The sequence below is a fragment of the Cynocephalus volans genome, chromosome X, assembly GCF_027409185.1.
Source record: "Cynocephalus volans isolate mCynVol1 chromosome X, mCynVol1.pri, whole genome shotgun sequence".
Taxonomy (NCBI): domain Eukaryota; kingdom Metazoa; phylum Chordata; class Mammalia; order Dermoptera; family Cynocephalidae; genus Cynocephalus; species Cynocephalus volans.
Window position 1 is genome coordinate 72,560,442 of NC_084478.1, and position 14,532 is coordinate 72,574,973.

A 14,532-nucleotide genomic window follows, 5' to 3' on the forward strand; every position below is an offset into this window, starting at 1 on the left:
GTTTTTAAGTGTCCAGAAATTTATCCATTTCCTCCAGGTTTTCAAATTTGTTGGCATATATTTTTTCCTAATTGTCTCTAATGATTGTATTTCTGTGGTATCAGTTTTAATGTGTCCCTTTTCACTTTTGATTTTTGTTATTTGGTTCTTCTCTCATTTTTTTTTTTTTTTACTTATTCTAATGGTTTGTCTATTTTGTTTATCATTTCAAAAAACTAACTTTTTGTTTCATTGATTTTTTGTATTATTTTAAAAGTCTGTTTTATTTAGTTCTGCTCTAATCTTAGTTACTGTTTTCTGTCTAATAATTTTGGGGTTGAATTGTTCTTGTTTATCTAGTTCTTTGAGGTGTAACATTAGGTTGTTTATTCTTCTGTTGTAAGCATTTATTACAATAAACTTCCCTCTTAGTACTGCTTTTGAAGTATCCCATAGGTTTTGGTATGATGTGTCTTTATTTTAATTAGTTTTAAGAAATTTTTTGACTTTCTGTTTAATTTCTTTGAATCATAGGTCATTCAGGAGGATGTTGTTTAATTTCCATGTATTTTTATACTTTCCAAAGTTCCACTCATTATTGGTTTCTAGTTTTAATCCATTATGGTCTGAGAAGATATTTGAAATTATATCATTTTTTTCTTTTCAAATTTGTTGAGACTTGATTTGTGACCTAACATGTGGTCTATCCTGGAGAATGTTCCATGTGCTGATGAGAAGAATGTGTATTCTGTAGTTTCTGGATAAATGTTCTGTAGATGTCTGCCATTTCCAGTTGTTCTAAAGTGTAGTTTAGGTCCTACATTTCTTTTTTTTTTTTTTTTTTTTTTTTTTGTGACTGGAAAGGGGATTGCAACCCTTGGCCTGGTGTCGCCTGCACCGCGCTCATCCAGTGAGCGCACTGGCCATTCCTATATAGGATCCGAACCCGTGGACGGAGCGCCACTGCGTTCCCAAGCCCTGCACTCTCCCGAGTGCACCACGGGCTGGCCCTAGGTCCTACATTTCTGTTTTGATAATCTGTCTAATGTTGACATAGGGGCATTGAGATCCCTAACTATTGTTATTGTGGTCTCTCTCTCTTTTTATGTCTAATTGAATTTGCTTTATATATATGGATGCTCCAATGTTGGGTGCATAAATATTTATGATTGATATATCTTCTTGTTGGATAGATCATTTCATCAATATATAATGACTTTCTTCATCTCTTTTTACAGTTTTTTGTTTAAATTCTATTTTATCTGATGTTAGAATAGCTACTTTTGCTCATTTTTGGTTTCCATTTGTGTGGTATATCTTTTTCCATTACTTCACTATTAGTCTGTGTCTTTACAGGTGTGGTGAGTTTCTTTCAAGCAGCATATAGTCAGCTCTAGTTTTCTAATCCATTCAACCAGTACATTTTATTTCAGGGGGGATTTTAGTCCATTTACAGTTATGGTTGTTATTGACAGATATGATCTTACTCCTCCCATTTTATTGATTTTTGTATGGTTCCTTTAAATATCTTTTGTCTCTTTCTTTCCCTTTGTCTTCAGTATTTGTTTTGTTTTCTGAAGTGGTAAAATGTATTTTATTTTTATTTCTGGTTTGCATATATGCTCTAACAATGGGTTTTGTTCTTTCTCATCTATTCATGGTGTTGATTATCTTTTTTTGGATTCCAGATGCAGGACTCCCATGAGGATTTGTTTTAGAGCTGGTCATGTGGAAGTAAATTTCTGCAGTTTTTGTTTGTCTGGCAAATGCACTACTTTTTCCTTCATTTCTGAAGGATAGCCTTGCTGGGTGTAGTATTCTTGGCTGGCAGTTTTTTTTTAAATTTAGTACTTTGAATATATTATTCCATTCTCTCCTTCCCTGTAAGGTCTCTGCTGATAAATTTGCTCTTAGTCTGATGGGAATTACTTTATAGGTGATTTGATGCTATTCTCTTGCTGTTTTTAGGATTCTCTCTTTTTCTTTGATTTTTTACAGTCTGACTATAATGAGTCTTGGAAAGTAAATTTTGGGGTTGAATCTGGTTGGAGATCTTTGAGAATCTTATATCTGGAAGTGTGTATCTCTCCTAATACCTGGGAAGCTTTCTGTTATTATTTCATTGAATAGGTTTTCCATGCCTTTTCCTTTCTCTTTCCCTTCTAGAACACCCGTAATTCAGACTTTTGTGTGCTTATAGTTGTCTGATAGCTGTTGTAGGTTTGCCTCATTTTTAAAAATTCTTTTTTTTTCTGTCTGCCTGGGTTATTTCATAAAGCCTGTCTTTGAAGTAAGAAATTGTTTCTTCTGTTTGCAGTAGCCTGATGCTTAAATTATTGATGGTGTTTGCTATTTCATTGAATGAATAATTCACTTCTATGAGTTCTGCTATATTCTTTTTAAAGGTATTTATCTCTTTATAAAATTTCTCCTTGAGATCCTGGATTGTTTTCTTTTTCATTTCATTGGGTCTTCTATTTGAATTTTCTTGTATCTCATTGAATTTCCTTAAGATTGCTATTTGAAATTCTTTTTCAGTAATTTCATAGGTTTCCTGTGCTTGGGTTCTGGTATTGAATTATTGTATTCCTTTGGGGGTAACATATTTTCTTGTTTTTTGTGTTTCTAGTATCCCTACATTTATGTCTGGGCATCTTGTTGAGCAGTTCCTTCTTCTAATACTCAGGAGTGGCTTTGGAGTGGAGAGACTCCCTTCTGTAGATGTGTTTTATGTTGACTATTGGATAAGGTATTTCAGTTTTCATTCCTTGTAGACACAGTTGTGTAGTCTCTGTGTGGTTACTTTGACTGTATTTATTCAGTGTCAGCACTGTGAGTTTCTCCATGGCCTAGTCACTGGGGAACTCGGTAGTTCTTTGCTGGAGTGAGTGAGACTTGGTTGGGTCAAGGAGGTCATTTGTGAGATCTTAAGTTCTTAGGAGAAGTGGCTGGGTGCCTGTTGCTCCTTGGCTGAGATGGGTGGCCTTGATCAGCTTCAGTAGCACCCTCCTGTGACCTGATAGGTTCTCTAACAGTCTTCAGCTTAAATGGATGACTTGTGTGTAGTTCCTGGGGGTCAGAATCAGTTCTTTTGGCTTCAAGGGGGATAATAGGGTTTTCAGCAGCTCCTCAGCCAGAATAGGTGACTTGATGGTGTCACTGATTCTCTGAAGAGAACCCTGTACCCTCAGGGGTGGCATTGAGTGACTCTGTAGCTTCACTGTTGAAGTTGGCAACATTAAGTGGCATCACTGGATTGTGTATAGAGCCCTGTACTCTCAGGAGGGATACTGGATCATCTGCAACACCACTGTTGAAGTGGGGCACTATGAGTGAGGTGTTAGCAGTTTGGGTGTGACCTTTTGCCCCCAAGAGAGATGCTGGGGCTGTCTATAGATGTTCAGTTAGAGTGGCCATTGTGGCTGCTACAGTTGTGGACAAGCTCCTTTGTTCCTAAGAGCATTTCTGGGACACTCTGGATGTCCCTAGCTTGGGTTGGCTGCCCTGCAAGTGATCTCTGGGGCTGTGGGTGGGCTGCTGTGTCCCCAGGAGAGTTGGTGGATCCCTCTAAAGCTTCCTCATTGGGGAAAGCAGCCCTGGGTGGACTCATTGGTGCTGCAGGCATTTTTCTGTGCCTGAGAGAGGCATACAAGTCCTTCTCTACCTCGTTGTGGCTTCTTCAATTGCAAAGAGTACCTCACCAAAGAATATGTGGTTGCCAGCTGTCGCTAGATGCCCCGATTAGGCAGTTTTCTTATTCTGTAAAGTGTGTGTACCAATCTCCTCATCCTGAGGTAACACGCTTACTACACTGGACTGCCTTCTTCCAGGGTACATTACCCCTTGTGGATGTGGGTGTGGGCAATGTGGAATAGTTATGTGGCTAAAGAAGAGTAAAACCACTGCAGGGGCAAGGGAAGGATGGTCTCAGGTGTCGATGCCAATCTTAGATATGTGACTGCTACAGAAACCTGGGGCCGAGGGGGGGTGGTTTAGCTTGTGTCCCTCCTTAGATTGATTCAATCGTGTGTACTGGCAAGAGTTCCCAATACCGGGTGTGTGGCCACAGAGGCCACCCTTGAAAGAGATGTGTGGGTTCTCCTCCCCCTCCTCATGGCAATAGGTATTTTGCAAGTGTCCTGGCAACATAGGGATCCGTGGCCCTGGTCACCTGACCTGAATAAGCTGATTTCTGAGTCTGGAGGGTACATACACTGATCCCCTCTGTCCTCAGGGTGGCACCCTTGCTGCACTGAGCCATCCATTCCTGGGACACAAGACCAAAGCCAAGGACCAGTCTCTGTCCCAAGTTTGCTGTAGGAGTCTGGGACCTAGGGGGTGGGAGTAGCTTCACATGTGTCTCTCCCCAGACCAGTACAACCTTATGTGCCAGTAGCAGTTTCTGACAGAGTGCATGGCCACATGGGTAGCACAGACTCCCCATTGCGTTAGGTCACTGGTTTGCTCACATTCCCGTGATCAGAAACTCTTGAATCCCCACCCCAATGGATTGGGGGATGGGGTAGTGTTGGCTCTTTTTGTAACTATCCCGAGTTTCTGCACTCACCAATGTCTCTGCTGCTCCCTTGATGTATTCTAGCTCCCTCCTTACATTTTTCTCATCTAAGTGTAGCTGTGCATTCAATATATTCTCCATCTTTGTTGGAGAGATGAGCAGTGTCTCCTAGTTGGCCATCTTGCTGACACTCCAGAAAATTTTATGAGGATTTAACAGCAGACTCAAATAGGCAGAAGAAAAAAATAGTGAACTTCAAGATATGTCATTTGAAATTATTGGGTTTGAAGAGCAAAAAGGAAAAAAGAATGAAGAATGTGAACAGAAACTAAGAGACTCATGGGAAACCATGGGGAAGACCAATACATGTATTATGGGAGTACTAAAAGGAAGAGAGTGTGAAAGGGGCAGAAAAATTATTTTAAAAAATAGTGGCCCAAAATTTCCCATGTTTGAAGAACAACATGGAACTACAAATTCAAGTTGCTCAGTGAACTCCAAGTAAGATAATTCCAGAGAAACTCAGACCAAGGCAGATACATTGTTGCAAACCAAAAACAGAGAGAATCTTGAAATGTCAAAAGAAAAGTGACTGATCTTGTACAAGGGATCCTCAAAAAGATTATAATCTGATTTCTCAGCAGAAACCTTGGAGGCAAGAAGGCAGTGGGATGATATATTAAATATGCTGGAATAAAAATAACTTTCTACTGAGAATTCTATATCTTGAAAAACTGTTCTTCAAAAATGAGGGAGAAATTAAGACATTCCTAGATAAACAAAAGCTGAGAGTGTTTATTGCCACTAGATATAACCTACAAGAAATGTTAAAGGGAGTCCATCAATTTGAATGAAAGTATGCTAGACAGTAGCTCAGAGCCATATGAAAATATAAAGATCTCCAGTAAAGATAAACAAATGGGCACATTTAAAAACTAGTATTAGTGTAATTTTGATTTGTAACACCATTTTTTATTTTATATAGAACTTATAAGACAATACATAAAAATAATTCTAAATCTTTGTTAGTATGTACACAGTGTTTATACATTGTGATTTAATTTATGACATCAGTTACATAAAGTTGGGGAAGAGAGCTGTATAAGATATATGCAATTGAAGTTAATTGGCATAAATTTTAAAAAGATTGTTATAACTTTAGGGTATTTTATGTAATTCCTATGGTAACTACAAATAAAATATCTCTATATACATAAACGGAAATGAGATGGGAAGTATAATGCCATTACAAAAAATCAGCTAAACACAAAGGAAGTCAGTAATGGAGGGAAGAAGACAACAATCACAAAAATTCCTTGAACTTTTTAAGTCAAGTGAACAGATATGATGTGGGGGTAGGGGCGGGGGTGGAGAGGAACGGGTAAAGGGGCATGAAAATCAACTACAATGTATGTTGAGAAGTAAAATAAAATTTTCTTAAAAAAAAAAGAAGTACAAATAAAGCTGTAAGACGTACAGAAAGCAAATACCTTAATGTCAGAAGTAAGGTCTTCCTTATCAGTAATTACTTTAAGTGTAAATAGATTAATATCCTCAAAAGACATAGATTGGCAGAATGGATTAAATCATGATCCAAATATAGAAGACATCTTCAAAAATTTCATGGAAAGATTTATATTATTTTTAATTCCTTTTTTTCTGTGAACTTTTTGAAATATCCTCATGTGATTTATAAGAGACTCACTTTAAATCTAAAGACACAGAAAGATTAAAAGTGAGAAAAAGGAAAAAGATATTCTATGCAAATAGTAATGTAGCTAATTCATTTATTTGAAAAGAATATTTTGTGTTTCCCATAGGTGGTGAAGGCTGCACCTTGGCAGCTGCCTGCTCAGTGATTGGTGTGGGCTCTGATATTGGTGGTAGTATTCGTATGCCTGCTTTCTTTAATGGCATATTTGGACACAAGCCTTCCCCAGGTAATGTCAATATGGTGGGAGGGGTCATAATGGTCATGGAAAGTGCCATTTTAGTGGGTGCATATTTATCATAGGCATGTCCCAAACTTTAGCCTATTAATCTCCTATTGTATGATATTTGTGTTGGTTCCAAAATTTTATTACATTAATGCTGTTGTCTATTTCCTCTTTCTTAACTCTTTTATTGTATCTCATAATTAGACCCTGAGAGTGAATTACTGGAAATGGAATTATGGTTAACATGCATGAATATTTTAGATCTCTTTTTGTACTATTTTTTTTCAGTGTTGTAGCTTCTCAGAAATGTAACAACTGAAGTATCTTGATGCATTTTGTTTAGTTGTTATTCAAAAAGATCTGATTGATTTACGTTTTCTTAAGCAATGAGTGAAAATCTCTCTTTTACTACACTCTCATGTACATAGGGAATTATTATTTGGAAAAAAACATTTTATTTTTTTTATAGAGAAATGAACATCCTGCATGCCCCTCAAACTACCATGTGTTCATTTTGATAATAAAAATTCAGAGGCATTTTAGTTTTGTACCTGAGACTTCATTTTATTTCCATGTTCTTTAAATATACAACTGTAATGTCACAGTTACAGATTAGGTTTAGTTTTTTTTTAAACTGCTTGAAGTATAATTGAATACAATAAACAATACATATCTAAAGTGTTCAATTGTATGTTTTGACTTATGTATACACCCATGAAACCATCATCACAATCAAGATAATTAACATATACATCACTCCCCAAAGTCTCATCATGTTTTTCTCCCACTGCTGTCACATCCACGTGATCTGCTTTCTATCACCAAAAATTAGCTTTGTATTTCCTAGAGCTTTATGTTAATGGAATGATATACTTTTTTCTTCCTCTTTTAAAAACACCTGGCCTTTTTCAGTCAGCATAATGCCTTTCAAATTCACCCATGTTGTTGTATTAATTTCTTTTTATTGCTGAGTGATATTTTATTGTATGAGTATAATCCAGTTTGTTTATCCACTCACCTGTTGATGGACAGTTGGGTTATTTCCACTTTTTGACTATTACAAATAACGTTGCTATGAGCATTCATGAACAAAGCTTTGTATAACATATATTAACTTCTCTTGGGTAAATACGTACAAGAGGAATGGCTGGATCATATGGTAGGTATATTTTTAACTTTTTAAGAAAATTCTAAACTGTTTTGAAAAATGACTTTACCATTTTACATTCCCAGCAGCAGTGTATGAGAATTGCAGTTTCTATGCATACTCGCCAATTAAGTATTAATTTTCCATTTCTCCCTTTCCATAGCCCCTGGTGACCACTAATCTGTTTTTGTCTATGGATTTACAAACTCTGGATATTTTATATAAATGAAATCATACAGTATGTGGCCTTTTGTTTTTGGATTCTTTTACTTAGCATGAAATTTTCAGGGTTCATTCGTGTTGTAGAATTTATCAGTACGTTATGCTGAAAAATATTGTATGGATATACCGAATTTTCTTGATCCACACATTTGCTGATGGACATTTGGACTGTTCCCTCCTTTTGGCTACTATGACTATTGATGTTATAAACATCTGTGTATCAGTTTTTTTCTTTGTTTGGTTTTTTTCTTTTGTAAGACCCATTTTCAGTACTTCTGGTTGCATATCCAGGAGTGGAATTGCTAGGTCACATGGTAATTCTATATCTAACTTACTGAGAAAATACCAAATTGTTTTCCACAGTGGCTGAATAATTTTACATTTTCAGCAGTAAAGTGAGAGGATTCCAGTTTTTCTATATCCTTGCCAGGTATAATTATTTTGCATTGTTAAATTGTAGCCATCTCAGTAGTTATAAAACAGTATCTCATTGCTATGTTGATTTGCTTTTTCTTGATAAATAATGATGTTAAGCATCTTTTCATGTGCTCACTGGTCATGATTGTTTTTTTTTTTTCTTCATTTTTTTTTGGAGAAATGTCTATGCATGTATTTTGTCCAATTTTGAAATAAATTGTTTTTGTTTTTATTTTTTTAATGAGTACAGTTTTCTTTGTTTATGTATTTTACTTTATCAGTATACAATGTAGTTGATTTTCACATCTCTTTACCAATTCCTCCTTTACCCCCTCCCCCATCAACATCATATCTGATCTGCTCACGTTTTATGCAGTAGATACTGCCCATTTGTATATTTTCTAATTTTAATACAGACTTTTGGAACAACGTCCCTTTTTTAAAAAAAATTATACGTACATGTGGGGTGCAATGTTGATTTTCGAAAATTGTGTAGAATGTGTGGTGGATAGATCAGTATAGTTAGCTTATTCACCATTTCAATATGCAATCATTCTCTTTGAGCAGTTCCTCATTAGCCCATTCCCTCTCCCCCTCCCTTCCACTTTTCCACCTCTAGATTTCTAGAAGTTCAATGTATTACTGTGATTATTGTTTCTTTCTTTCTTTCTCTCTCTGTCTCTTTATTGTTCATTTGTTTATTTATGGATTCACCTCCCAGTTATGAGTGAGAACATGCAGTATTTCTCTTTCTGTACCTGGATTGTTTCACTTAGAATAATTTTCTCCAGGCTCATCCTTTTTGCTGCAAATGGTAGAATTTCATTCTTTTTTATGGCTGAGTAGTATTCCATTGTGTATATATACCAAAATTTCCTTATCCAGTCACCCATTGATGGGCTTTTAAAAAATTTTTTTATTGCTAGTGAATATTCATGAGATACAAAGCTGATTGTCACCTCTTGTGCCCAAGACGTGAAGGCTAGATTCATACTGGCAGCAGCCCATTACCACAAATTGTGATTGTACCCTGTGTCCCTCACACAATTATCCACAATCTCCCTCCTCCTCCCCCTTTCCCCCATTCCACTTTGTATCCCTAGGTATATTCTCTCCCTCTGCAAGTCCAATAAACCACTGTGGTCTTTCTTTCCTTCCTTTTTTCTCTCTTAGCTCCCACTAATGAGTGCATACATGTGGTATTTATCCCTCTGTGCTTTGCTTATTTCACTCAACATAAGTTTCTCCAAGCTCATCCATGTTGCAAATGAGAGAACTTCATTCTTTTTTTTTTTTTTTTTTATGGCAGAATAGTATTCCATGGTGTATATATACCACATTTTCCTTATCCAATATTCCATCAATGGATATTTAGGTTGGTTGCATATCTTGGCTAGAACATGGGAGTGCAGGTATCCCTTCAACATGATGATTTCTATTCCTCTGGGTATATACCCAGAAGTGAGATTGCTGGATCGTATGGAAGATCTATCTGTAGTTGTCTGAGAAAACTCCATGCTGTTTTCCATAGTGATTGTACTAATTTAGAGTCCCACCAACAGTGTACGAGCATTCCCTTCTCTCCACACCCTCGCCAGCATTTGTTATTTACTGTCTTTTTGATTATAGCTGGTCTAACTGGGGTGAAGTGATATCTCAATGTGGTTTTAATTTGCATTTCCCAGATAACTAGTGATGGTGAGCGTTTTCTCATGTACCTGTTGGCCATTTGTATGTCTTCCTTTGAAACATGTCTATTCAGCTCCTTTACCCATTTTCTAATTGGGTTATTTGTTTTATTACTGTGTAATTGCTTGATTTCCCTGTATATTATGGACATTAATCCTTTGTTGGATGCATAGTTAGCAAAAATTTTCTCCCACTCTGTAGATTGTCATTTCACACTGTTGACCATTTCCTTTGCTGTGTAGAAGACTTTCAGTTTGATATAATCCCATTTGTTTATTTTTCTTTTATTACCTGTGCTTTAGGGCTCATGTTAATAAAGTCTGTGCCCAGACCTAGTTCCTTAAATGTTTTGCCTATATTTTCCCTTAATAATTTTACATTTTTAGGAATTCTACTTAAGTCTTTAATCCATTTTGAGTGGATTTTAGTGTATGGTGAGAGGTGCATATCTAGTTACATTCTTCTGCATATGGATATGCAATTTTCCCAGCACCGCTTATTGAAGAGGCAGTCTTTTCCCCCTTGTAGTGTTTTGTTGCCTTTGTCCAATATCAGATGGCTGTAGGCCTGAGGGGTGATTTCTGGCTTCTCAATTCTGCTCCACTGGTCTGAGTACATATTTTTTTTGCCAGTACCATGCTGTTTTAGTTTCTATAGCTTTGTAGTATAATTTGAAGACAGGTTATACCTCTAGCTTTATTTTTATTTTTTATTTATTTTTTGCTCAGGATTACTTTGGCTATTTGGGATCTTTTTTTGTTCCATATGAATGTTAAGATTGCTTTTTCCATTTCTGTGAAGAATATCATTGGTATTTTGATGGGGATTGCATTGAATCTGTAGATCACTTTGGGTAGTATAGAATTTTTCACAATGTTAATTTTTCCAATCCAAGAGCACGGAATATCTTTCCATCTTTTTGCATCTTCTTTAATTTCTTTCAGTAGTGGTTTGCAGTTCTCTTGTAGAAATCTTTCACCTCCTTGATTATATTGATCCATAGCTATTTTATTTTCTTTGTGATTATTGAAAATGGGCTTACTTTCTTTATTTTTCTTTCTGATAGTTCATTATTGGAGTATATAAATACAACTGATTTGGGGGTACTTATTTTGTATCCCACAATGTTACTGAAATTATTACCCAACTCCAGGAGTTTTTTCATAGAATCTTTAGGTTTTCCCTTATATAGTATCGTGTCATCTGCAAATAGGGACAGTTAGACTTTCTCTTCCAATTTGGATGCCTATTATTTCTTTTTGTTGCCTGACTGCTCTGGCTAGTACCTCCAGTACTATGTTAAATAGAAGTGGTGAGAGTGGTCATCCTTGTCTTGTTTCTCTTTTTAAGGGAAAGGCTCTCAGTTTTTCCCCATTCAGAATGATACTGGCAGTGGGCTTGTTGTAGATGGCTTTTATGTGTTGAGATAGTTTCCTTCTATACCTACTTTGTTGAGAGTGTTTATCATGAAGGGATATTGAATTTTGTCAAATGCTTTTTCAGTCTCTATTGAGATAATCATATGATTTTTTCCTTGAGTTTGTTGAGGTGATGTATCACATTTATTGGTTTTCATATGTTGAACCATCCTTGCATCCCTGGGATGAATCCCACTTGATCATGGTGTACAATTTTCCTAATGTGTTGCTGTATTCTGACTGCTAACATTTTGTTGAAGATTTTTGCATATATGTTCATCAAGGATATTGGCCTGTAATTTTCTTTTATTGTTGTGTCTTTATCTGGTTTTGGTTTCAGAGTTATTTTGGCTTCATAGATTGAGTCTGAGAGAGTAGCTTCTCTTTCAATTGTTTGGAATAGTTTGTGGAAAATTGGTATCAATTCCTCTCTAAAGGTTTGGTAGAATTCAGCTGTAAAGCCATCCAGACCTGGACTTTTCTTTGGTGGATGATTGCTGATTACCATTTCAATCTCATTGCTTGTTATTGGTCTGTACAGGTTTTCTATCTCTTTTTGGTTCAGTCTGGGTAGTGTGTATGTGTCTAGAAACTTAACCGTATCTTCCAGGTTTTCATATTTGTTGTTATACAGATGTACATAATAGTCTCTAATGATTATTTGTATTTCTATGGTATCAGTTGTAATGTCTCCCTTTTCATTTCTGATATTTGTTATTTGGGTCTTCTCTCTTTCTTTTGTTAACCTGTCTAATGGTTTGTGTATTTTATTTATCTTCTTGAAAAACCAAGTCTTCGTTTTGTTGATCTTTTCTGTAATTTTTGGGGTCTATTTCATTTAGTTCTGCTCTGATCTTTCCACCTACTACCTTTAGGATTGGATTGTTGCTTTTTTCTAGTTCTCTGAGGCGTAGTGTTAGGTTATTTTTTCGAAGTCCTTCCATTCCTTCTTTTTAAATTTATTTTTTAACTTTATTTACTTATTTATTTTTTATTGAATCATAATTGATTATACATATTTTGGGGATTCAATGTTGACATAAGTTGATCAAATCAATATTACTTGTATGTATATTGTTACATATTGTACTTTCTTTATGTCCCTTGTTCAATCTCTCCCTATCCCCCTCTCCCTCCTGCCTCCCACCTCCTATAACCCTAGATTTCTTCTCTCCCTCTGAAAGAGTAATGGTTACTCTCTTGATTTCTTGCCAAGATATTCTGTCCAATGCTGAGAGATGTGTTCAAGTCCCACAATATTATCACAGAGCAGATGCTTCTTTTGTCACTCTGGTATAGGCTTTGTGGAGAGAGGCATCCTTTTCTTTTCTTTGGTGTCTGCTGGTGACTCTCCTTGTGTCAGTGCACTTCAGTGGCTGACAGACCATCTGCATTGTGGTTGTGACATCTAGCCACTTTCTTGGCAGCCATGGTTACTGTGGTGGCTGTAGTGGGCCACCCACATGGAGGTAATGTTTTTAGCATGCTCCTTGGTGCTGGTGGTGTGCTTGGTTGTGGGTAGGGAGTCTGGTCTCAGGCTTGATGCCCCAGGTACCCAGATGGGCCCCCGAGGCACTGGCATTGTGCCTGGGTATGGGTGGGGGATCCAGTCCCTGGATCCATGCCCCAGGTCCCCAGGTGGCCCCCAAGGCGCTGGTGTTGTGCCTGGGCTGAAACTAATTTTTTGTCCTTTGCTTACTTCTAAAACAGGGGAACTTCCTGTGGGAACCAGTACTTGAGCTGTGTTGTCGAGTTAAATTGGTGCTTTGCTACTGTTTCCCTAGAGAAGACTTTTTGTGCAGCTCAGGGTTTAATGGTTGACATTATAGGGACTTCTGGCTCTCCAGAGACCCGGTGTACCTGGGTTTTGTAGATGTCTGATCTGGTCCTGAATCTTTTCATGAAACTGCACCCCATGCATTTCTGCATTCCTGACCAGTCTCTTCTATGTAGTCCTGTGCTGATTGGGGCATAGATCAGCTGTCCTTGCTGTGTCCCAGTGTTCTCCCAGTGGGCCTGTCTCCCCCACTGCCCGTGCTCCAACCTCTTCCCATGTGATGGGTCCTGTTCTGGTCCTTCGCGATGACTCACTGGCTTGTGAATGGCTCCCCCTTTTCAACCGTTCTGGCTCCTTGCTCCTGCATGGGTCCACAGGAAACCTATTAGTGGTCTTGCTATCCTCAGGGCCACCACGGCCCTCTTCACCCCTGCCATCTCCAAGCAACTCCATCCAAAGGGCACAGCTGCAGCTTCTGCCAGCTCCTGCTCCATGCACTCAGCAGTTCCAGCCATAAAGTGGCTTCTGCCCCAAATGCTCTGCGCAGTTTTTTCTTTCTCTCATTGTGGCTTCACCCCCTTCATAAACTCCATACATCTCTCCTGTTCCCCTGAGGTCCAGTGGCCCCAGCTTGCCTGTTGTTACATTAAAAAAATTTTTTCTTTTGTTTTGTCAATATACAATGTGGTTGATTATTTTGGCCCATTACTGAAACCTCCCTCCCTCCTCCCTCTCCACGTCCCTCCCAGCAACCTCATATCTGTTTGCTTGTCGTATACATTTTTATGGGTTTAAATTGGTTGATTTTTGGGAGAGAGTGATGCTGGGAACTTTCTGTTCTGCCATCTTGACCACAACTCTGAAGTCATTCCATTCTTTTGATGTAAGCATTTATTGCAATAACTCTGCCACTTAGTACTGCTTTTGCAGTATCCCACAGGCTTTGGTATGATGCACCTTTATTTTCATTAGCTTCAATAAATTTTTTGATTTCCTCTTTTATTTCTTCTTAGACCATAGGTCATTGTGGAGCCTATTGTTTAGTTTCCATATATTTGTATAGTTTCCAGAGTTTTGTTTGTTATTAATTTCCAGTTTTAGTCCATTGTGGTCTGAAAATATACTTCAAATGATTTCAGTTTTTTCAAATTTTCTGAGACTAGATTTGTGACCTAATATGTGGTCTATCCTGGAGAATGTTCCATGAGCTGATGAAAAGAAAGTATATTCTTTAGTTGTTGGGTGAAATGTTCAGTATATATCTGCCAGGTCCAATCGGTCTAAGCTGTGGATTAAATCCTGTGTCTCTTTGTTGATTTGTTGCCTGGAATATCTGCCCCACACCGAGAGAGGGGTGTTCAGATCACCCACTATTTACATAGTAGGTCCTATTTCTTTCTTTAGATATGAGTGTTTGCTTTATATGTCTG

At 37.4% G+C, this 14,532-nt stretch overlaps 1 protein-coding gene across 1 annotated transcript in view; it reads left to right on the top strand.

Annotated features, from left to right (window-relative positions):
- FAAH2 (fatty acid amide hydrolase 2) overlaps positions 1-14,532 on the top strand; it is a 243,379-nt gene that overhangs the window by 41,413 nt on the left and 187,434 nt on the right. The window contains exon 5 of the mRNA XM_063084219.1: positions 6,316-6,435. Within this exon, the coding sequence (XP_062940289.1) occupies positions 6,316-6,435 (120 nt within the window). The remainder of the gene's footprint in view (positions 1-6,315; positions 6,436-14,532) is intronic.